Genomic DNA, 24,358 nt, shown 5'->3' on the forward strand with positions numbered 1-24,358 from the left:
ACAGTCAGCTTCAGTCTGGGCTCTTTATCCAGTGCACAATAAACAGTTGTTCAATTCCCAAGACAAACAATTCAATCAGTTCATCATCCCAGTTAAATCACAAAGCAGACTTTACTTTCAGGAGGTTTCAATACTTTAGGGACTTCCTCACACCCAAGGGATTTAAGCCTGCTTCTCTCCTCCTGAACTGAACTCCTCTGGGACTCCTTCCCACCTGCCTAATCAATCCCTGGCTTCTGCTCTCACAACCAATCATTCTCCTTCCACTAGCTTCCCTCACACCTATACCACCTGAGTTAAGCATTAGACTAATGAGGAGCTCCTGCACACAGGGTTTCCTATCTCTCTTTCCCCCTAGTGGCCGCCACTCTACACATCCTGCCAGCTTACACCCATGTCTTCCCCGATTGCAGCTAGGAGTCCACTCCGGGTTCTTCATCTCACCCCCTGGCTCCCTACCTGCAATGCCTTCTGGGACTTGTATTTCAAACTGAAACTGCCTTAACCCAACAATCCTGGATGTGACTATCACAACTGATATCCAGTGGTGTTACCTAAAGGGATAGCATCACTGAATACACGTACGGTTTGAAGCCATCTTAAGTTAGATGTTTCAAATTGCATGTGCTCTGTGCAACACAATATTGATGCTTGTAATATGCAGCGCTGCGTACGCTTTGTAGCGCTATAGAAATGCTAAATAGTAGTAGTAGTAGAGAGTAGGTGGCATGGATTGGCAGACTGGATAAATCCTTCTTATCTGTTCCCTTCTCCACTACTGCCAACTCCAGACTTCGCTCCTTCTGTCTTGCTGCGCCTTATGCCTCGAATAGACTTCCTGAGCCCCTACGTCTTGCGCCATCCTTGACCATTTTAAAATCTAGATTGAAAGTCCACCTCTTTAACATTGTTTTTGACTTGTAACCATTCGCCCCCACCTACCCTTCTCTCCTCTTTCCTCTCGCCTCCACCTACCCTCCTCTCCTCTTTCCTCTACACATTAATTGATTTGTTTGCTTTATTTTTTGTCTACTAGATTATAAGCTCTTTGAGCAGGGACTGTCTTTCTTCTATGTTTGTGCAGCGCTGCTTACGCCTTGTAGCGCTATAGAAATGCTAAATAATAGTAGTAGTAGTAGTACTCTGCCCAGCGGGCTGCTATATAAGCACTATAAGGACCTTTTTCTTCAAGTGCAGGGAGGAGTAAGGGACACAGCCTACTACATACATGCTGCAGTGACCTGATTCACCAAGGTGGGGAGGGGACAAATCTTAGATACCATGTAAGACAAAGGTGCCAACTTTTCAAAATAGTTTGGGGTGCTAAACACAATATAAACGATCCATTCCTGGACACAGTGAAGGAGGTTATTCAATATTGGGGGGATCTCAGCACCCACAGAGCTCGCACCTATGGTGTAAGGCAGAGGTTTTCAACCCAGTCCTCAGGGTACACCCAGCCAGTCGGGGTTTTCAGGATATCCCCATTGAAAACCCTAACTGGTTGGGTGTGCCCTGAGGATTGTGTTGAAAACCCCTGGTGTAAGAAGACTTGGTATGAAGCCTCCATGAATTCATTCCTTTCTACATAGGACCACAGTGAGGAGTGGAGGACTCGGGGGCTAGGAGTAGGGTGGAGGGAGAGGGGAAAAAAATAACAGAAAGAAAACCTGGCCAATAAACCTCCACAATGAGTATAAGAAAGCACAATGTCCTGTACCAGTATACATAAGCTGCTGTCTTCCTCCCCCTCTCCTATAACCAGCCAGTCGGCTCCCCTGCCAAACTATGTACAGTAAGCGATATTCAAAACACAATGCAGTGAAGGATGGAGGAAGGGGGCCACGGATCTGGGGAGAAATGCTCAAACCAGTAAAATAATGGGGTCAAAAAACTGTCAGCCTGTCTCCCCCACCTCCAGACAACATATCCCTGGAAACAGGCCAGCAAAAGGAGCACACTCATATCTCCTCTCTTCCATTTCCTTGGAGTTTGTTTTCTCTTTAGTTAAAAAAAAAAAGTTATAATGCATCTAATAGAAAAAGAAGGGGGGCTGCTGTTTCCTGATTTGCGTCTGGATATGCATCATCAAAAGAGATTACAGCAATGTGTTAAAAAAAAAAAAAAGAAAGGAAAACTCCGTAGCCAATGGCTGCACAGCTGGGCCAGCTGTTATAAGCCCAGAGCCCAGATGAGGAGACAGAAGACTGAAAAAGGCAGCCAGAGAGAGTGGAGGAGGAGGACACCAAAGAGAACAAGACAAAAGAGAAGAGAAAAAGTTCCTTACCAGCCTGAGGAGAAGTTCCAAGCGGCTCATTGAAAAGAAGAAGGAAAGCGTGGAAAAAAGTCTTCCAGGACACAGCTGTCCCTCTAGTCCTCTATCTCTGCAAGAAGAAACTTGTAGCCTTGAAACCTTGAAAAAGAATAAGCAGACTTATTCTGGCTGAAAAGCAGAGAAGCAAACGTCTCCTAAACGGAGACTTGATATATTTTGCAAGAGAAACACAATTTTTTTCCACAACTGACTTTTTCTGTTTCAAAGAAGCCTCTGCAAAGCCAGAACAATTCCAGCTAGCTCTGACACTGTCTGTCAGCACCACGTCTAACTGAAAAGAAAGGGGGACACCTCTCCTCCCTAACCCAATACAGACTCATTTTGTTTTACCCAAACTATCTGAAACATTCACCCTCTAGGTTTTGCTAGAACTCAGGTACTGTGACTGTGAGCTCAAGTTAACATCTCTTTATTTCAGACAGTGATTTTCTTCAAAACGTAGAGCAATAAACTCACCTAGCAGTATTTTTGTGAGCTGCTATCATTTTTTGAAGATTAAGAACTGAATATATTTTCCAACTATATCATAGTTCCATAGTTGATTTAGATTAACCGAAGAGCAGAGATTCATTCAGGCTAACTCTTGTCTGATTGCCTAACAGCTTTCTTTACACTGATTTGTTATTTCTGAGTAAGAATGAGAGGTTTGTCTACCATGCCTTGTCTTTTGTGTAGAGTCCTACTGTGGCTTCCTTTGGTCTTGACATCGGAAGCCAGTTATAGAGAAGAAATTGTCTTTCCGGAAAGAATAAATTCCAGCTTCCGCCCGCCGGGCCAGGAGGAGACAGATTGGTCCAGGAACGGGCTTGGGAGTCACTCGGAAGCCCGCCTACTGCTGCGTTTCAGGGCTTTTGGGGAAGAACTATTGCTGGATTTAGAAAAAGACCCCAGCTTCCTCTCTGAGGACCTGACAGTTCAATACTTAGGCAGAAATGGCCAACGAGATGCTGACGGTTTGGTTGAGTCTGGGGCCTACTTCACCGGCACAGTGAACTCTGACCCAGAATCCATCGCAGCAGTGAGCTACAATGGGAAATCCCTGCTAGGAGTGCTGCAGTACCAAGGGACTGAGTTCCACATCCAGCAGTTGGAAGGAGGGAGCCCCAACAGCGCAGAGGGAGTAGGCGCCCACTTGATACGGAAAAAGGTGCCAGAGAAAGGAAGTGGTCCTATGTGTAATGTAGGAGCCCAGTGGTCCGCGGCAGCTGCAGGATTCCCTAGGACACCGCAGGGAGCTGAACGTAACCTTCCTTCCAGAAGAGCAAAGGTAAGGGAGAGCAGGCATGGGTTTAGCCTCTATTTTAGCAATCTGATTGTTACTCAGATTCCAGTTATTTGTTGACCCGAAGCTGCAAACAGGATTTGTATGAGTGAACTTTTGAAAGTCCAAAGGGGACCTAGCTTGGCGGTAACCAGGTGGCTCCATGTGATAAGGGACAGGCTGGACCAGCCCTGGTTTTACCGTCTGCATCAGTAATGTGGGAAGGCCAGATGGAACTACAAATCCACAAATGCAATGGGGATAAATTCAGGACTGGATCAGCCAGTTCTCCATGACATGGAGCCCGTTAGGAATCCTCCACTAACTTTTCCATTAGGGTGGCTAAGATCAGCATCTCTTTCTAAGAGAAACTCCCTGTAGATTCCGTGAATAGTTAGGTCCTGCATTCCTGGATTTGAGACACTCACCCAGCCTGCAAGAACCCATATATTATATATTATTATTAATCACTTGTCTAGCGCATACCAGATATAAGCATTTGGAATGATGACACAGATCAGCTCTGAGCCTTAAAGGCTAGACATTTTTATTTGCCTAAGTCAAACCACCTGGTTCTCAATGATTTTTCACTAGGAGTGCTGTTTGGAGCAGATTTTGCCATTATGTGGAAATTATTCATCTTGCTTTTGTAGAATATCAGCTAAAGCCAGGACGTCCGAGTCCACGCCACAAGCTGTTACAGCCTGCCAATTGCCATGTGTCAGCCTCTGGTCTTTTTTCACCTGAGCCAATTTCGTTGCAAAGGTTTTCCAGAGTAAATGTGCTTTAAACCATGCCCTGAATTCTAACATTCTGGGCCTGTGCCAGCAAGGAAAATGGTTTGGGGTTTTCCTCAAGCCACTGGCAGACTCACAGTATCCCAGCAGCTGTTGGCACCCATTGCTGGGCATTTTATGTATTCTCTTTGGCTAAGCTCAGAACTTTCCATGCCTTTCCTCCTTCATCTCCCCCGCCCCCAACAAGCTTTAATGTGGAAAACCCAGTTTGGTGTCAGCCTTTTTTTTAAACCCTTGGTACTGATTACTTTGGGTTTTCTAATGTCCAGGGTGAAGCCAGTTGTGGCTGCCCACTGCCCCGTGCTGGGCATGACATTCTTTGCTGAGGAGGAGCTGCGGTAAGGTTGCCAGAGGTTCAGCCAAGCCTCGCAGCGTCTTACTGAGCCTGTAACTTGAGCACATAGAAGCTGGCTGCTCAACTTTCAGAGGCTATTCCCAGAGCTGCCAAGTGACCTAGTTTTTCATTCCCATTGCATCCTGGGATGTGTAGTTCCTTCTTCTTTCATTTGTAATTAACACTGTAAGGGTGAAAATGCAGCAGGAGGAAATGATCCAAAATAAACATCAAAACAGACCTCCATCTAGGAAATGACTCAAATAGCAGTGCAGTTATTTTGGGAAGTAATTTAGGGTGACCAGTTGATTCAGGTCAACAAAAAGAGGCTGTTCCATTAAAAGTACAGATGTTCCTGCTTCTCGTGGGCTATAGCTTCACTGTGCAGCCAGTTATGTTTCCAGGATATCCATAACAAACATACAAGTGAGGAATTTGCACACATAGTGAAGGCTGCCAACTGGTTCCAGAATGGCAGGGCAGGGTTGATCCAGTCCTGGGTTTACCCCATGCATGCTGGGACTTGTAGTCTTGCTTTTCTTAGAGAATGTAATGGGAAAAAAATCAGAACTACAAGTCCCTGTATGCAAAGGGGTAAATCCAAGACCGGATCAACCCTGTCTTGCAGATCTGGATCCAGTTGGCAACCTTACACATTGGAGGCCCAAATTTCTGTCATGTATTAACATTGTGGATATCCTGAAAATGTGACCAGCACAAGACCGTAAAGCTCTACTACAGAGATACTAAGTTACCCAATTCCAGAATAGCAATTTTTGTCTGGTCCTGGCTTTGAACTTATATCCCAAAGCAGTGTGGAATTTGTAGTGCCTGATCCTGCCCATTGAAATCAGTGCTGCAAGTCCTCCTATCCTGAGGGCCAAAAATCCAGGACTGTCCCAGAATCTCCAGCCTGGAACTGGGTGACTTGCCATCCCTGCTGCTACAGGAAAGGCAGGAACTTGTACCAAAGCTGGAGCGCTTTTTCTGGTTTTCTTCTCTCTCTAATTCTTACTCCTTAGTCTCCTTTATCTTATGTTTCCACAGCCCTTTGTCTCATGTTTACATATTTTCTTATAGTCCTGTTCCCTCTTGCTGCAAGGCTGTCCTTCACCTGTCTCAAGTCACCATTTGCACTCTTTGGGGAGGCAGGGCCACCATGACACAAAGGGCTCCTGTGCAGGAAGGTAGTGGAGGACATGACTGAGGAGGAGAGCTCCATCCATAACCTTGACTCTCAGAAATTAAACTATCAAATATGAAAAGAGGGGCACAAACTGAACAGTAAGAAATTTAGAATCATTTTACTGTCAGGAGCTAAACCAGCTATTCTTTCTTCTCAACCATAAATGATCAAACCTATATGATCCTACAGTATTGTCATTACTCATATCTACAGCACTCCTTGAAACATACAGGGCCGAACACATGCAAATCAGAGACAGCCCCTGCTCAGAGGAGTTCGTAATCTATTCAAAATAGGCTAACAGGACACATAAGAGATCAGGGACTATCATATATTTCAGGAAAAGGTCAGAAATAACATGGCAGGATCTGGTTTATTTGGAGGCATATTTTGGGGGGGGAGAAGGGGCAAGGAGGAGAGGGGCATGGCAGAAGCGTTGCAAAGCAGGGCATATGGGACTCCATGTACATATGAGGAATTCGGATACCATAAGCAGAGAAGCTTCAGGCCCTGGCACAGATCACAGGTGTAGGAGGAAAGACTCACCCACTGATGCTGGGAAAGGGTTAGGAATTGTAGCTGTGACAGCATGCTCATCCCCTTCCCACCTTGCAGCAATGGGGAAATCACACATTTATGAGGTAGTCTTTTGTTCAAAAATCCTCTGGGGCACACAGGAAATGTTCTGGAAAGGGGAGGGGGGTACAGCCTTCCCTCTCTTTTGTTCTCTCCTCTTTGATCTTTAGCCCAGTGCCAAACTCCATCTTCCCTCCCACAACGATGAAAGTTGGAAACTGTGCCTAGTACAGAACACCTTGCCAATGGCCACTCAGTCTGACAAGGTCAGTTCAGAGCCCTACGGATATGCTGCTTGCCAATGCAAGTATTTTACCAGCTGGCAGAAGCACATTTCCTGCTTAAGAAGGGTGGGCAGCTGGCTCCGGTTTTTGGGAGGGAGAGGGTTTCCATACTTCTTGCGCTGGGATAAAACCAGGAGTCCGTCAGCCTATTCTCAAAGAAATGGAACCAGCTACCATGGAGAGGGAGGTGGGGAGGTGGAAGAGGAGAAAGAGGAGATCAGAGCTGAACATTTTTTTTTCTCCTTTCTTGGTGTTATGATTAGGAGACACAATTTTTTTTTTTTTAAGCCTGGAATAGGAGTCCTAAGACTGCACAAATCGAGTTTACAATCCTAATTTGCCCTACATCCACTGTATGCATATTCTTTGTGGGTATCCTGAAAACCTGACTGGCTAGGTATGTCTCGAGGACTGGGTTGAGAACCCCTAATCTACACACTTCAGTGGCATTACCTCTCAGGGCTGCTGCCAGGGTAATAGACACCCTAGCCTAAGGACGGGCAATCTACAGCCCATAAACCAAACCAGGTGCAACCCAATCTGCAGGGACCTCAGGGAAGCCCTGGTACATGGCATATGAGACACTGATTTATTTTCTAAAATAAAATGAGACTCTCTCTGAAGACCCAGATACTTTAGTTATTTCATGGCATGAGCAGAGCCTGTGTGTTCGGGCATAATCAAAGCCTCTAGTGCCACCCTCAAAATTACAGCACTCTAGGCAATTTCGGTACTAAACCCTCTTAAATCTCTCTTTCCAGCATTATTCACCTCCAGAGAGAATTCAATGGCATCATTTCCTTAAATATCTCTTCCTCATATCATTCACCTCCATACATTTAAATGGTGCCACCCTCTTAAATATCTCTTTCCTGTGTCATTCACCTCCATCCACTTCCTAATGATTAAATTTACTCCATTATAATTACAAAAAATCCTACTATTTCTTATCTCAGACAATTAAGAAGCATGCTTAATGTTATGTATTCCATAACAGAAAGTGGAGGAGTGGCCTAGTGGTTAGGGTGGTGGACTCTGGTCCTGGGGAACTAAGGAACTGAGTTCGATTCCCGGCACAGTCACTTAACTCTGGGCAAGTCACTTAACCCTCCATTGCCCTATGTAAGCCGCATTGAGCCTGCCATGAGTGGGAAAGCGCGGGGTACAAATGTAACAAAAATAAAATAGATACTATTGGAGATTCTACATGGAATGTTGCTACTATCGGAGATTCTACATGGAATGTTGCTACTCTTTGAGATTCTACATGGAATGTTGCTACTATTGGAAATTCTACATGGAATGTTGCTATTCCACTAGCAACATTCCATGTAGAAGGCTGCGCAGGCTTCTGTTTCTGTGAGTCTGACGTCCTGCACGTACGTGCAGGACGTCAGACTCACAGAAGCAGAAGCCTGCGCAGCCACATTGGTGATTTGCAAGGGCCAACTTCTACATGGAATGTTGCTACTCTTTGAGATTCTACATGGAATGTTGCTACTACTGGAGATTCTACATGGAATGTTGCTATTCCACTAGCAACATTCCATGTAGAAGGCTGTGCAGGCTTCTGTTTCTGTGAGTCTGACGTCCTGCACGTACATGCAGGACGTCAGACTCGCAGAAGCAGAAGCCTGCGCGGCCACATTGGTGATCTGCAAGGGCCGACTTCTACATGGAATGTTGCTAGTGGAATAGCAACATTCCATGTAGAATCTCAAATAGTAGCAACAGTGGAGGAGTGGCCTAGTGGTTAGGGTGGTGGACTTTGGTCCTGAGGAACTGAGTTCGATTCCCACTTCAGGCACAGGCAGCTCCTTGTGACTCTGGGCAAGTCACTTAACCCTCCATTGCCCCATGTAAGCCGCATTGAGCCTGGCATGAGTGGGAAAGCGCGGGGTACAAATGTAACAAAAAAAAAAGTGAGGGGATCTCCCAACTTCTTTCCCAGCGCCCTTTGTCATACTGTACATGTGATCTATCTTGGAAAAATAGGTGACTGTTTGGATCATTAGATTCTTTAATAGGGCTGAGTTAGTGTCCACCGATCAGCTTCTCTACCTTAATTACTAACTGGGAGTCAGCCAGACATGAGCATCTCTGCTTCCTAAATTCCTCATTAGTACACAGCTGTGCCCCTGGCTTTACGTACTATTTACACAATGAAATGTCCATTTGCGCAAGGCTTCCAAGTCATCTTCCAGAAATTATTTACAACCAAAGGATTAACAAAAATCCTTGCTTGCTCACGGTGGAGCATCGAGTGCTGGCAGAAGCCTCTCACTGTGGATTCTCCTGGCACAGAGCACACCGGGGAAAGGGCTGTTTGGGATTCTTTTCCATGGATTTGGCATGAGCTGTCCAAGTGAGTGGGGTGGCAAGATACAGTCAGCGCCACAGTGACGTAGGAAGCACGTCAGGGGCTGTAGTCCAAGAGGTCCTAGAACAGGCAGATCCTTACCACACTCTACGATTGTATATCTTTCAACCGACCCTCCCTGCTTGCTGACCCCCGCATGCTTTTCACTAGCTTTCGTGGGCTGCAGTGAGCTCCCCCCACCCCTCCATGAAGTCCAGATTAACAGCAGCTAGGACATTTTACTTTTGTCTAAACATCACAAAACTCCTTTTGCTCCTGGCTGACAGCAGTTAAGTTCTGGACTTTCCTTGCCTCTTCTGTCATTTTTAATGAATAAAGCAGTCTGTCATACAGGCTTGTCCAAGTTCAGTCCTAGAGGGCTGCAAACAGTCCAGGCTTTCAGGATATCTAAAATGAATATGCATGAGAAAGATTTTGCATGCCCAATACATCCACTGTATGCAGATCTCTCTCATGCATATTCATTAAATTCCCATATCATTTGACTAATATACTTTTAACATACAGTCCTACCAACTAATAACACATACAATGCCAATTGTGAATTATCCTATTTATTACAAAATCTTAGACTCAAGTTGCAAAAACTAAAATGGTGTCAATGATATTCCATCTGAATGAGCACACAAAAAAGAAAGAAAATGTCCTTTTTCAAAACACAGCTGTTGAGCTTTTAACATGATTAACGTCCGACTTATATTTCAAGAACGTATCTTGTCATCTCAATTGCGACCTATTATGTCCTAGCCGCGTAGCCTTGTTAATTGTAAATCCAACAGTGGAGGGGTATCACAGCTTCCTTTGAAGAAGGGAATATCTGACGTCATAACGAAGATTCCACTGGTTTCTTACTATCAATCATCAGTCTCAATTTTTGGTCCCAACACTGGCTGCGTTTCCTAGTTCACTTCTCTATTGGCATTGTACGTATGTGCTATTAGTTAGTAGGACTGTATGTTAAAAGTATATTAGTCAAATGATATAAGAATTTAATGTTAAAAGGACTAATTATTGAGTATTTATCCCGGTATATGGTATTAAATGCATTTTTTTTTTGCTACATTTGTACCCCGTGCTTTCCCACTCATGGCAGGCTCAATGCGGCAGGCAATGGAGGGTTAAGTGACTTGCCCAGAGACACAAGGAGCTGCCTGTGCCGGGAATTGAGCTCAGTTCCTCAGGACCAAAGTCCACCACCCTAACCACTAGGCCACTCCTCCACTCTATATTCATTAGGGATATCCTAAAAACAGACCGATACATATGCAAGCAGCCTGCTCGTCTGTGATTGTTAACTACTTTGTTTATACCAGACAGGTGAATATCTTGAATGGTACCTGCTGGTTAATACTCAGCCCCTATGTGGGTGAAACACGGCCATGTCGGGCATGTAGAATGTTTTATGTGTTTTATCTGTTGTGGTGAATAAATTCTGTTGAAACTCCACCATGCTATTTCTTCACTGGTCTGGATCTTGTGGATCGCTTGCTTATTTGGTTTTTGGGCTATTCATTGTGGGTATCCTAAAAACCTGACTGGCTGGGTATGTCCCAAGAAGTGGGTTGAAAATCACTGCTCTAGAGGGAAGGGGTCAATTATGTCCATAATCCTTCTCACAATGATGCCATGTTTTTTTTGTTGTTTTTGTTTTTTAAATCAAGGTGCTTGTACACAGGCCCTGCTTTACTGATTGAGATGCTCACTGTTTTTCTGGTGGGCAGCCTCAGTCCTCTACGGCCAACAACCCAGTTGGGTTTTCAGGATTTCCTCAATGAATATGCATGAAACCAATTTGCATACAATGGAGGCAATGCACGCAAATAGATCTCCTGTATCATCATTGGAAAAATCCTGAAACCCCAACTGGGTTTGCACTCCTCGAGGACCAAAGTTGCCCACCCCTGTTCCAAAATAATCTAATCAGTGTATCCTGGTGCCCCATTCAGCACATCACTACTCTGATTTTTTTAACCCATTAACAACACCATTGAAACACAGCCATGTGCTTTCTGGATTTCAGCTATCTGGTATTATTTTTAATCAAAACTCTAACAACTCTTTAAGTAAGAAAATGTCCCAAGATGTCTCAGAGGCACTTTGTTTCCACTCAAAAGTACAATAGAAATGGAGAGGGGTCTTTGAACAAATCAGCCCCAAGGTCTCTGGCTTCTTTTACACTTAGAGGAAAGTTGATATAGTGCAAGAGAACTCAGATTCTCAGCTTCACCCAAGTCATACTAAAGAGGCTGATCCATTCTTGGTGTTTTATCATGTACATGGGGTTGGAGACTGGAATTCTCTTTAAGTAGCAAGTAGACCTTCCTACATGCAATGGGACAAACCTATGACTAGATCAGTCATTTCAGGTTAAGCCTAATTCACAAGTGTGTTTCCAGTTTCTTGTCTTTCGTGACTGTTCTTGCTGATGGTCAATAATGATTTTGATGCTGATCAGAAATTGTAATGTAAGCACACCATGTTCAACCATGAGGGACCATGGTTACATAGCACAAGACACAACCTGAGCCAGACCTAATTTTGCCCACTGCATCAATGTACTTGTAATTCCTGCTTTTCTTTCATAGATGCAACAAAGAAAAATCAGAAATGGCTCCATCGTCCCCGAGTTCTCTTAGCCTTGAACTTATTCAAATGTCATATCCTCACTTTCAGATTAAGGGCCTCAGTTGCAATGAGCTTGAAGGGCTGCAGATGATGAGAGAAGAAACCAGCTTACATATTTTGATTGCCTCTTTTTCTCTCTCTCCCACTTCTTTTGCAGCGCTTTGCCTCTGTCCCTCGCTATGTGGAGACTTTGGTGGTGGCTGACGAGAGCATGGCCACTTTCCATGGGGCAGGGCTGAAACGTTACCTGCTGACTGTCATGGCTGCCACCTCCAAGTTCTTCCGTCATCCGAGCCTTAAGAATCCAGTCAATGTGGTGGTAACCCGGTTGGTGGTGATCGGACGGGCTGAGAAAGGCAAGACCCATGGGGGCCTGAAGGTGACCTCCAATGCTGCTGAAATGCTGCGGAACTTCTGTGAGTGGCAGAAGGGCCTGAACAAGCTGAATGACTCAGACTCTGAACATTTCGACACGGCCATCCTCTTCACCAGACAGGTATGGCAACATCCTATATCGCTGTGATGGAGTTTGTCAGACTAATTTTTTGTAAGAATGCCTAGGTTGGAGCCTGCATCTTACTGCTTTAATTATGAAATATTTTTGTGAGTCACTGTAATGCAGACCTATGTAACAGTGAGTACGGAACATGCGATGGGTACCACTGAAGAGGTGGCAGTAAAGCATTCAGAACGAGGAAGCTAGGGACTGTGCCCTTAGCTCAGCTGTGAAAACTTAGGGTTGAAGCCAAAATATTAAAAGTTCAAATCCAAAACGACAGAGGCTGGTAGCATCTCAATATCCTTGGCTAGAACACAGACTGGGGTACTGAGAACTGGGAGAATAGAACCCCAGGAGGCTATAGTATTGGGGAAGTGGACAGCTTTACTCTCTTGGTTTATCAAGTTGAAGCCAAAATCCTTTGATCCATTACCCTTGTGATTCCTAGTGACCAAGTGGCAGATTTGATTTTCTCATTTTCCATTTCTGTCCCCCTCTCCTGCAGGACCTGTGTGGTGTCTCGACCTGCGACACGCTAGGTATGGCTGACGTGGGCACAGTTTGTGATCCCTCAAGGAGCTGCTCTATTGTGGAGGATGATGGCTTGCAGTCTGCATTCACCACAGCTCATGAACTCGGTAAGAAACAAAGAAACACAGAATGTTAGCAGCTAAGGATGTGGAGGCCCATCCAATCTGTTCAATTTACCTCCTGCTGCTGTGCCATATACCCAAGTACATCTCTGGATCTCCTTGTATGTCTTCACCAGTGCATTTTTTCTAGCAAAAAAGGTGCCGGTACTCAAATGCCAGGCCACCCTTCAGGGATGGGGTGATCACTGAGGGACCCCACCCCACAATAGCCAGGCCCCCTGTAACCAGTTACAGAATCTATGACAAGATAGAATTGGTGTGTAAGAGCCTGAGCTCTTTCATTAAACCTTGGGGCCCACCATGGGTCACTTTTAACAGACAATGGAAAAGGTGCCGGTACTCAGTACTCCCAAGTACCCCCTCAAAAAAGCCCTGGTCTTCACAACCAGGGCTCCTCTGTGCTTAGACCTAGTTTGCCAGAATATTTAGCTCCAAAGGCAAGACAGAAACCTCCCGGGATGGGAGTTGCAAAGTCATTACTGCATTGATTTAATCGGCTGTTGCTTCTTTTGTTAGTGATAACTAGATTCTGGTAATCCCAATAACATCTCTGTGGCAATAGTTGCCTGCTCCTTTTCAGTTTAACTATTGAACTTTGGTAATAAAACTGCTAGATAAATGCAGCTAAACCAACGACTGATGGAAAATGTTCACTTTGCCATCTGAAATGTTTCTAGCATACCTGCCTGTTACTGAAAATAACCTTCTACAATTCTGAAGGACTCTTGTAATAAGTAACTGACAAAACGAGAGTGTATTCAGTTTCCCCGTTCCCAGATGTTCTTTGATCCCCAGGGATATTCAGGCTTTGGGTATATCACATGGCTTACTCTTTTGGGATCTTGCCAGGTACTTATGACCTGGATTGGCCAGTTGGAAACAGGTTACTGGACTTGATGGACTTTCAGTCTGTCCCAATATGGTAATGCTTATGTACTTTTGGCTTTGTGATGAAGGCAAGCACAGGAACCTCCTATGTTCCTCTATTTTGGGATTGGTTCTAATTCATGATTCTGTTCCTTTTTAATTCCTGCTAGGCCATGTGTTCAACATGCTTCATGATAATGCCAAGCCATGTCTCGACCTCAACCAGCAGGCCAGCAACACCCGCCATATGATGGCACCAGTGATGTCCTATGTGGACCCTGAGGAACTGTGGTCCCCCTGCAGTGCACGCTTCATCACAGACTTCTTGGACAACGGCCATGGTAAAATAACTTCCTGCGCTCCTGATCACCTGGCTTCTTTCAATGCAGGATATGTTGTCTTAGTCTTCTGGATGACAAAAAGAGATGGCAACATATCCTGAATCTAGTCCTGCCTCTACCTATTCCTCTCTGATTTGCCTTGACCAAGTCATTACCCAACTTGCAATACTTAGTGATGTTAATTAATGCAGTGCCTCTGGTTTGGAAGCTGTCCATTCTAGGCATCAGGAATGTGGTGCTAAACATACACCCCAGACATGACTGCACATCCATTTCTTAAGTGCTATGACTGCAAAATGCATTCTTACCCTGTTTGACAGTCAAGTGATACTCCAGTAACTGCAGTAATGTTTACCTCTATCATTATCCATGTTTTCCCATTCCTGCAGGTCACTGCCTCCTGGACAAGCCCCATGCACCCCTACGCCTTCCTGTACCATTTCCAGGCAATGACTATGACTCCGATCGCCAATGTCAGCTGACTTTTGGGCCAGACTCACGTCACTGCCCCAACCCCCAAACGCCCTGCTCTTCCCTCTGGTGCACAGGCAGGATCGATGGACACTTCATGTGCCAGACCAAGCACTTCCCCTGGGCAGATGGCACACCTTGTGGAGTGGGAAAGACCTGCATGAATGGGCGCTGCATCAGCAGGGTGGAGATGAAAGCTTATAACGTAAGTGCTCTATATCTTGATACCAAAAATAGAGTCCCCAGGCCTAGAAGTCTTTGCATAAACTGACGATATTCAACTCCTAGTACAGATTGATCCCTCAAATGCTTCTTCTATTCAGTCACTCAACCTCAGGTTAGACCAGATAGCCACTTGGCTACAGAATCATAACATACTACTACTACTACTACTATTTAGCATTTCTATAGCGCTACAAGGCGTACGCAGCGCTGCACAAACATAGAAGAAAGACAGTCCCTGCTCAAAGAGCTTACAATCTAATAGACAAAAAAATAAATAAAGTAAGCAAATCAAATCAATTAATGTGAACGGGAAGGAAGAGAGGAGGGTAGGTGGAGGCGAGTGGTTACAAGTGGTTACGAGTCAAGAGGTGGGCTTTCAGTCTAGATTTAAAGGTGGCCAAGGATGGGGCAAGACGTAGGGGCTCAGGAAGTTTATTCCAGGCGTAGGGTGCTGCGAGACAGACGGCGCGAAGTCTGGAGTTGTACAGGTCTCATCCACTCTCACTCTGATTCTTGTTCCCTGGCTTGCCCTATTACTACAGCCAACAATCCTCTCTCTGTGACAATGCCTCAGTCACAGTCCTGACTGTCATCTTGGACGAAGGTCTAACTTTTTGTCCACACATATACAGCGTTATCGGTCGCTGCTTCTTTAAATTTAAAATGGTGTATTCAGTTCAACATCTGTTCACTATCTGAGTGCTCCATGTTCTCCTTGGTACTCTCGTGCCTTGACTATTGTAACGCCCTCCTTCATGGACTTCCTAAAAAGATAGTATTCAACTAGTTCAAAACACAGCTATACGTCTTCCTCATGGCACATCACATCACCCCTCTTCTCCGTACATAGTGTTGGTTACCTGTTTCCTTTAGAACCTTATATAAATTACTCCTTCTTGTGCATAAGATTTATCACTCTGGTCAGCCTCCCTATCTGTCCCAATATCTTCTCCCCTACCACCCTTCACTCTTCCCAGGCTCACCTCCTTCAGGTTCCCTCATTCCGTCAAACCCATCTCTCTTCTATACATACTCGCACATTCAGCTTAGCTGGACCTCAACTCTGGAACGCCGTTCATAAGAACATAAGAGTAGCCATACTGGGTCAGACCAATGGTCCATCTAGCCCAGTATCCTGTTTCCAAACAGCGGCCAAGGCAGGTCACAAGTACTTGGCAGAAACCCAATTAGCAGCAACATTCCATGCTACCAATCCCCATGTGTGTCTCAATAGCAGACTATAGACTTTTCCTCCAGGAACTTGTCCAAACCTTTTTTAAACCCAGATATGCTAACCTCTGGCCCTCCAGCTTGAAACCTCTCTCCAGTCCTTTAAAGCCCAGCTCAAGGTCCACCTGTTTGCTATGGCCTTTGCCTCCTCCGATGCTTCGCTGCCTGCTGGCTCATTTGTCCCTGCGTAGTAGTGTCCTATCCGACCCCTTCCCTCTGGCCCCCTTCCTATACTCTTTTTTCTCTTTCCTGTGCTGAATGGAATTCTTTTCTGCTTCCACAATTATTTATGAAATTTGTATTGCTAACCGCTCTGATGGACTTCCCATGAGCGGTATATCAAGCTTATAATAAATTTGAAAATTTAATGAGCCAAAAGAGGGGGATCAGGATGCACTATTTATTAAGGACGATACAACCTGTGTTTAGGTGCATTGCCCGCATCAGGGTCTAAAAGGTAAGGTATCATTGAAGCCTTACAAATTATACAAACAAATTTTAAATATAAATTAAATTATACCTTACCAATATAAAAAATAATGATGAGAAAGTTAGATATATTTGGACGGATTCTATAAATGACACTGAAATCCGGGTACTGGAAAAGATTGGTGCTAAGTGCAATTTTGTAAAGGGTGTGACCAAGTTGAGCGCGAAGACTACTTACTCTGTGCCGATTTTCATGGAATGCTCCTGACACACTCATGCCCCTCCCATTGCCACGCCTCCTTTTGGGTTGCTGTGGGATTTGGGCGGTCAGGATTATAGAATACCGTGCAATCCAAATCATTGCCAATTAACATCAATTAATTGATATTAATTGGCTCATTACACAATTTATTTGCATGCACAGCTACGATTCATGCAGAAATGTCAGTGTCATATATAGACAAATATTGTTGGTAAATGTTAACAAAAATAATGTTCATTTAAAGCTATACAACATATCATTTTTGTTATTAATGTTTACCAACAACATTATGTCATAAATATGTCCATCCAACTATCTCATTAGTGCTGTTTTTTTATTTTGCTAAAGTGTAACTTATCTCCATATAATAAAAGGCACCACCAACGTTCCATGAAGCCCCAAGCCGGAAACTTGAGGCACCAGAGATATCCGGTTTGGCCAGGAGTGTCTGGCCCACCCTCGCGTCATAACGTCATGACGTTGAGGGCGGCGCAATGACACTCGGCCAAACGCCATCTCCCCTGACCCTCGGCGGCCATTTCCCACCTCCGGAGGACTAACATCGCCCGCACAACGTCGGAGGGAGGGAGGCGGGGACGCAGGCATCGGCGACACGCAATCTCCCCTTGCCCCCCCCCCCCCCACGGCCAATCTCCAAATCCGCAGGACTCCCATCGCCCCGCACAACCTCGGAGACATGGAGGGAGCGACGCAGGCAGGCAGCCTGAACATCAGACAGACGCAGGGAGCCAGCCTGCCTGCCTGCCTGAACGTGCCACGAAGGGAGCCAGCTTCAACGTCACAGTCAGAGGGAGGGCCACGACCCTGAAAGGTGCAGGAAGGGGGGGGGGGGCACTCGAACCTGAAGCTGCGAGGGGGAAGGGGGAGGGCAGGAAGGGGGGAGGGAAGACAGGGGGGAGGGGGAAAAACGCCGGGCGACGGAGGGACCACCATCCTGAAAGGCCAAGGGAGGGGGGGGGGGGTCAACACCCTGAAGCTGGGATTCCCTCTCACACAAACACTCTCATTCTCGCACACACACTCCACACACACACTCTCACTGTGTCACACACACACTCGCACATTCACTCTGTCTCTCTCTCTCACACACTCACTCTCAAACATACACACTTTGATGAAAACTTTGCTAGCGCCCATTTCATTGCTCTCAGAAATGGGCCTTGTTTACTAGTTTTATTATAATTTGTTACAAATTATACAATCAAATTTTAAATATAACTTTTAAATGTTTCTTTATATGTTGGTACCTTGTAGACCCCAACTCAGGCAATATGCCGAAACATGGGCTGCATCGGGTCCCTAATAAATAGTGTTTCCTGATCCCCTTTTTGTGGCCAGCTGCATTTTCTCTGATTTCCTGCTTCAGGTGTGTTGAGTGGTCCCTCTCTTCTTTTGGTCTATATCTCAATACCCCAGAATATGTTGGGTAGCACTCATAAAGGAGTGCCTTCTATCACTTTAAGAGTGCTGATTTTGGGCAAAAAGCACAAGAGATGGGTAAAGAAGAAGAAAAGGATCTGTCAGTTGAATGCAGGAGGTTCTCAACCCAATCTTTGGGACACACTCAAGTTTTCAAGATATCCAAAATGGATATGCATGAGAGAGATTTGCAAACCATGAAAGCAATCTAAGCAGGTCTGGATACCCTGACAACTTGATTGGCTGGGTGTGTCCCAAGGCCTGGATTGAGAACCCCTGATCTAACCTCTTGCAGTGTAATGGTCTTATATGATAAGAGATACTCTTAAACCTATTAATGTTCTGAAAAAGTACTTTGACCCAATAGATAAATAGCCAATAGCAGATTTGATCAATGCCTTGCCCTTATAGGCGGAAAAATTAAAGTAGGCATATCAGCCAGCCAGAGAACTCAGCTGGCTGAACACTAGCCAAAACCTCCATTTTCCAAGTATCACTCCACACTTCTGTACATGGGTCTTCCTCTGGATCTGAAAGAAACAATGGACTTACTGTTTGTATATCTCTTTTCACAGACTCCAGTAAATGGCGGCTGGGGCTCTTGGGGTGCCTGGGGAGAGTGCTCCAGGACGTGTGGGGGCGGGGTGCAGTTCTCCATCCGAGAGTGTAACAAGCCTGTGCCTCGAAATGGGGGAAAGTACTGTGAGGGGAAGAGGACCCAGTATCGTTCCTGTAACACCAAGGAGTGCCCTGGCAGCAATGGTGAGTGCTACACAGTCCCTGATAAGTTCCAGGGGCAAGGTTTGACATGTAAGGTACAGTAGCTCTAGCTACTGAATAGAGAGGCCAACAAGATCCATGCAGGGCTGCTGTCTGACCCAGGTCATCCCAGAGGGACCGATTCAGGCCAGGTTTTACCCTTATTACATAAGAACATAAGAATACCAATACTAGGTCAGACCAATGGTCCATCCAGCCCAGTATCCCATTTCCAACAGTGTTCAAGCCAGGTCACAAGTACCTGGCACAATCCCAAATAGCAGCAAGATTCCATGCTACCAATCCCAGAGCAAGCAGTGGCTTACTCTATGTATATTTTTCAATATTGCACAAAAAAAAATGGGAATACACACCACCAATCAAAAAATATATGATATAGAAAACAAGGTGATGATGACAAACCAGCACCAATATTCAAACAAATACAAAGAAACCAAGGAGATACAGCATCAGAATAAAGTATTATGGGCAGGGGCGTAGTCACGGGTGGGCCCAGGCCCACCCACATTTGCCTAAGGCCCACCCAGGAATGATGCACCCAACGTCCCCAACCAATACTGCATCCCTAGCTGGCTCGCTCCCTTCCCCTCCGCTCCCACTCCCGTCCTGCAAGCCCTTCACTTCTAGGTTTCTTTTGTTGTTCCTTCTGCCGCAGTGCTTCCAACTTAAGAGTATTGGTGTGCGCTACCTTTCAGCAATTCACATACACAGGCCGGCTCCAGGGTTTGCTCTTCCACATCCCGCCCTCTCCGATGCAACTTCCTGTTAAGGCAGGATGCAGCAGAAGGAACCCCGGAGCCGGGCCTGTGTCTGTGAATCACTGGTAGCCCATGCCAATACTAAGTAGCTTAAAGGTTTTACTTCAGCTAACAAAAACAGCTGACTCCATGTTAACACTTAAAACTGTACAAAAATAAAACCTTGCATAATTTTAAATGTTTGTGTTTCTTTGTTCTCTTGCCCCTTTATAGCTCTCACTTTTCGGGAGCAGCAGTGTGCCACCTATAACCACAGGACAGACCTGTTTAAGGGCTTCCCCTCACCCATGGACTGGGTACCTCGCTACAGCGGGATAGCCGAGAAGGACCAATGCAAACTCACTTGCCAGTCCAAGCCGTTGGGCTATTACTACGTCTTGGAACCAAGGGTGAGCGTAAAAGCCAGGCCAGGCATCTTGTTTGTGAAGAAACTGTCATGTCCTACTTAAGCAAGAACAGGACACAAATGCACAATCTGGCCATACACAGAAAGCTGACTCGATTTCATGCATGACACACATGGATTTTAAGGGAAGGGGTGCATCATCATCGCCTACTATTTTCCACCCACCTCACTTTCACCTCCTCCCTTCCTCCATTCTCTATGGACATCAGAATAAACAAACATATCTAATCATAGTCTTACGCATTGCTTAGATCCCAGCTGTTACCTATAACTCACACTGCTTAACCTCCATCTGCTTAGTCTCTCACCCTCTTTTTCCTAGTATTTCATCCCACACTTTGGGACTTACATTGCAGCTTTGATTCTGATCCAGTGGTGGCTGTGCACCTTGCCTTCCTATATTTGTAAAAAGAATCTGGGGAAGGTATGAAGCATCTTCCTCCTTTTCTTTCACAGGGCTGGTTCTCCATCAGTTCAGTGAAAAGATAAGCTCAAATGCCAACATTGTCACTTTTCACTCAAAGTCATTCTTAAGAACATATATTGAACTGTAACTATTATTATTAAAGGGTTTGGCAAGGGTGTGACTCACAGCTCTTGCTTTCTCCTCCTTGCAGGTAGCTGATGGGACACCATGTTCTCCAGACACGACCTCCGTCTGCGTACAGGGTCGTTGTGTCCATGCGGGCTGCGACCGAATCATTGGCTCCAAAAAGAAGTTTGACAAGTGCATGGCCTGCGGGGGAAACGGGTCCACCTGCACCAAGACCTATGGATCTTTCACCCAACCCCGGTAAGAAATGAACTTGTCCCTAACACAGGAGATGCAAAAAGGAGCCTATGTTTTCATATCTCTTGCCAATGTACCTTAAGAAATGAAAAGTTCTAGGACCATTTGCCTCCTGAGAGGCTGTTTATACTTTTCTAACCAGCACAAACAATGTTTCTTGCAACCTTCACACCACTTGCTATTTCATGGATGGAAGGTTGAGAAAGGGCATATTATACAACATTCATGGGGATGACTGGGTAGGAGTCAGTATAGTTCTCTGTTTAGACAACTGCCCAGAAGGTACCTGGTAAACTGTGCATGAGAACATTCAGTTTCATGGTTTGGTCATGGTGATGCCTCTCCATATGAAGATCCTTGTGTATCTTTGGTAGTCACACTATAGAACTCATGCCAGTTCTTTACATTCTTATGGATTTTTCCTTAGTTGTGGCTGTCATTGAATGTCACACTTTCAGTGAACATTGCTCTTTCATTGCTCATTAGGCAGTCCATTTGTATTCATGCTATCTTCTCTATCTGTTATAGATATGGCTACAATGATGTAATCACCATCCCGGCCGGAGCCACCAATATCCTGATCCGTCAGAACAGTGGGTCTACTTCAAGCAGTGATGGAATCTATCTTGCTGTGAAGAGGCAGGATGGTTCCTATGCCCTCAATGGCAACTATATCCTGGTGCCCTCTGAAGTGGACATTAACGTAGGGGGAGGAGTGTCACTCCGTTACAGTGGTGCCACAAAAGCCATGGAGACTATCACTGGTCGAGGGCCACTGAAAGTGTCGCTTACCATACAAGCCTTGGTGGTGGCTGACAAGAAGGCGCCAAGGCTGAAGTACACCTTCTTCATTCCAAAAAGCACCACAAGGCCTGTACCACCCAGGAAGCCAATGGAGGACTGGCTTAAACGTCGAGCCCTGATGCTGGAGATCCTGAAGAGATCCAGAAGTAGCCACAAATAGTTGCACAGAAAATAGAACTTGAGATCTGGAAAAGTGTTCTGCAGCAGGCCGTCCTACATGTTTCACCAAAAGTGCCTCATGAAACTTTGACTTTTAGTCATTCAAGATGGATTTTGAGAAAGGTGCTTTGAAACTCAAATATTGCACCTTCCTGTGTGCTTATTTCTCAGGTTTTTGGATGAATTTCAAGGTGCTTTATTGACAATTCCTCTTGAGTAGGTCATACACTCACGGGCTTCCTGTTGCTTTCTTGCACCTTTAGGCCTTTAGTGGTTTACTGCAGGTCACGAGGCCTCCAAACTGAGAATAAAATCTTCTGTGAAGCAAACAACATATATCCACATGAACATTCAGTATGTGCCACTTTTGTTGGCTGGTTCAGCTGGAGTGGATCATCATTTTGTCTTTTGTCATGCACTTCATTTTTTCCCCATCTCCATGTGACATCCAACCTTGGACTTTGGTGACAAGTTGGGTAGTCTATGGTCACTCATATGACAGAGGGAGATGAGTCACAAGAAAGTGTTTTTGCTGGTTAAGGACTAAGGTGCTTGGATTGCCCTGCAATTTTTCTCTGACACAAATGGACTCACGAGCAGGCTCAGTAGCATATTGTCTGACAATGTGGACAATCTAAAAACGTATTGCACACCCAGTGGCAATTCAAGTGGGGCCCAGAGAAGCATTAAGGTGATTTGATTTGATGACATCGACGTTGTCTTCACAGAGCTGGGGCTCTGGCAATCCTTCTTACACAAAACAAAGAGATGGGAATAATCAGGTTGCAGAATTACTCAAACCATACAACTGAACAAGCTTCATGCTCTTGAATACCCAGAGTTTTCAAACATCTCTAGGTTCACTGAGAATACTTTTTTGCAATTCTCTTTGGTTGGTTTATAAGTAATGGCCTGTGGACTACAAGTCCCCAGATGCATTGCTCTACAGGTGAACAGAAAGCAGGTTAGACCAAAAAAATGTGCAATGATCAGGAGATATTGAAAAGCCTACAAAATTAATTTTTAATGAAAACTAAAACAAAAAATGATGGTTATTTTGGCAAGTGATAATAGATGAAGTTGATGCTCAAAGAAGGGACCTCCTTTTCATTAAGGATACTAAATATACAACTATTTAAGGGAATTATTTAAACTAGGAGGTCATGGCAAAAGGCAGTGTAGAAAGTCACTTTAAAACTGATCAAATGAAAGTGTTTGTGATGGCCGGCCCAGCAGCAGTGCTGTGCACTGCTGTGCTCTTGGGTTAGTGGAGCAAACGCAGTGGTCTTGACCCCTTGGGAAAGAATTTTGATCATTACACAATAATGACACCTAGTGGCCAGATTGGTAGGGGTGCGTGGAAGGTTTTGAAGAATGGTCTCTGGCCGAAAATGGTCACACAATAGTGACCGAAATTATGAGTTAAGAGGGTATATGGAATAGAAAGAAAAAAAAATCCCTGCTGTCATTGAAGGCATATAGTTCTGGATTCCAGATCCAGTTCTGATTGATCTGGTAACCCAGAGCAAAGGACAATACTACCGGATCCCAAAATAAAACTTGTTTACTTACTTAGCAAATTGACTCAATTAATTTTGTACCTGGTCATACAGTCTAGATCAAACTTATTTTTTAGCAAAAGAGGCCAGGAGATGTTTGGTACAATTGTCATTCTCTCCTTGGGCTCTTTGTCACTTTCCAAGTCCTGGTTTCTTGTGTAGAATGATACCTCCTATTTATTGATTATTTATTGATTTATGGCTTTAATTAGCCCTTTTGAGGGAGGAGAGGAATGTATGTATGCCAGGATTGGTGCAGGTTTTAAGGCAAGTGTCAAACTGTCAGCCAGGCCAAGGCTTGTAAAACCTCCAATGCAAGTACCAGTATCACTGAATGTTTATTCAGACTATGCAATAAATGCCATTTTCATGCAATAACATCAGCGGTCTACCTCAGAAACGACAAACTGTATTAAAGGTACTGACTGATGCTGAATGGCAACTTTACAGTTTTAGGAACATCAAGGCACCCATTTAACCTGAAGAGATAGTTGTGATTAGAATAGGAAATGAAAACTGTGTTTTGGTTTCAACAGTTCTGTAGGAGAGAGACCCCTATAGTCAAGTTTGCGTCATCAAGGAATATGCTTCTTTCTAGAAGTTTACACAAGGGCTGATATGTGTATATGTTGACTGTCATGTCTAAACTGTATCTGAACCATGCAGTTCTCCTCCTCCACGGCCCCACCTTTCTTTCTTCCATATACCCTAACTCACTTCTGAACTTTGACACCTCGGATTCTAACGTTCACTGGTGTCTTCTTTCATTCCGACAGCTAGACATTTCTTTTAGAAGGTTAATAAATTATGAAAATCAAATTGAATTTGAGGGTTGGGATGCGGGCAAGTCCTCCAATCTCAAGTTTATTTGTTTTTATAAATATTGTATAAGTGCCTTTTTATATTA

The 24,358-nt window shown here is 44.8% G+C and overlaps 1 protein-coding gene across 2 annotated transcripts; it reads left to right on the plus strand.

The window, feature by feature from the left end:
- The first annotated feature begins 2,217 nt into the window (after window positions 1-2,217).
- On the plus strand, window positions 2,218-22,908 carry ADAMTS4 (ADAM metallopeptidase with thrombospondin type 1 motif 4). Of its 2 annotated transcripts, XM_030188316.1 has the most exons (9): window positions 2,218-3,602; window positions 11,936-12,274; window positions 12,783-12,915; window positions 13,968-14,138; window positions 14,528-14,814; window positions 18,771-18,957; window positions 19,947-20,122; window positions 20,757-20,932; window positions 21,458-22,908. In XM_030188316.1, the coding sequence occupies exons 1-9, from the start codon at window positions 2,973-2,975 to the stop codon at window positions 21,891-21,893; spliced, it is 2,535 nt and encodes an 844-aa protein (XP_030044176.1). In that variant the 5' UTR covers window positions 2,218-2,972; the 3' UTR covers window positions 21,894-22,908. The 2 variants fall into 2 exon arrangements, with proteins under 2 accessions (XP_030044176.1, XP_030044177.1); XM_030188317.1 differs by lacking the exon at window positions 11,936-12,274.
- The last annotated feature ends 1,450 nt before the right edge of the window (window positions 22,909-24,358 follow it).

Source organism: Microcaecilia unicolor, chromosome 14 (assembly GCF_901765095.1).
Source record: "Microcaecilia unicolor chromosome 14, aMicUni1.1, whole genome shotgun sequence".
NCBI lineage: Eukaryota > Metazoa > Chordata > Amphibia > Gymnophiona > Siphonopidae > Microcaecilia > Microcaecilia unicolor.

Excerpts from the sequence above, each read along its gene's own strand:
- ADAMTS4 (XM_030188316.1), top strand. The coding sequence starts at position 2,973 with ATGAGAGGTTTGTCTACCATGCCTTGTCTTTTGTGTAGAGTCCTACTG. Across the intron at positions 3,603-11,935 it reads TTCCTTCCAGAAGAGCAAAG|CGCTTTGCCTCTGTCCCTCG; the intron begins GTAAGGGAGAGC and ends CTTCTTTTGCAG. Across the intron at positions 14,139-14,527 it reads CTTCTTGGACAACGGCCATG|GTCACTGCCTCCTGGACAAG; the intron begins GTAAAATAACTT and ends CCATTCCTGCAG.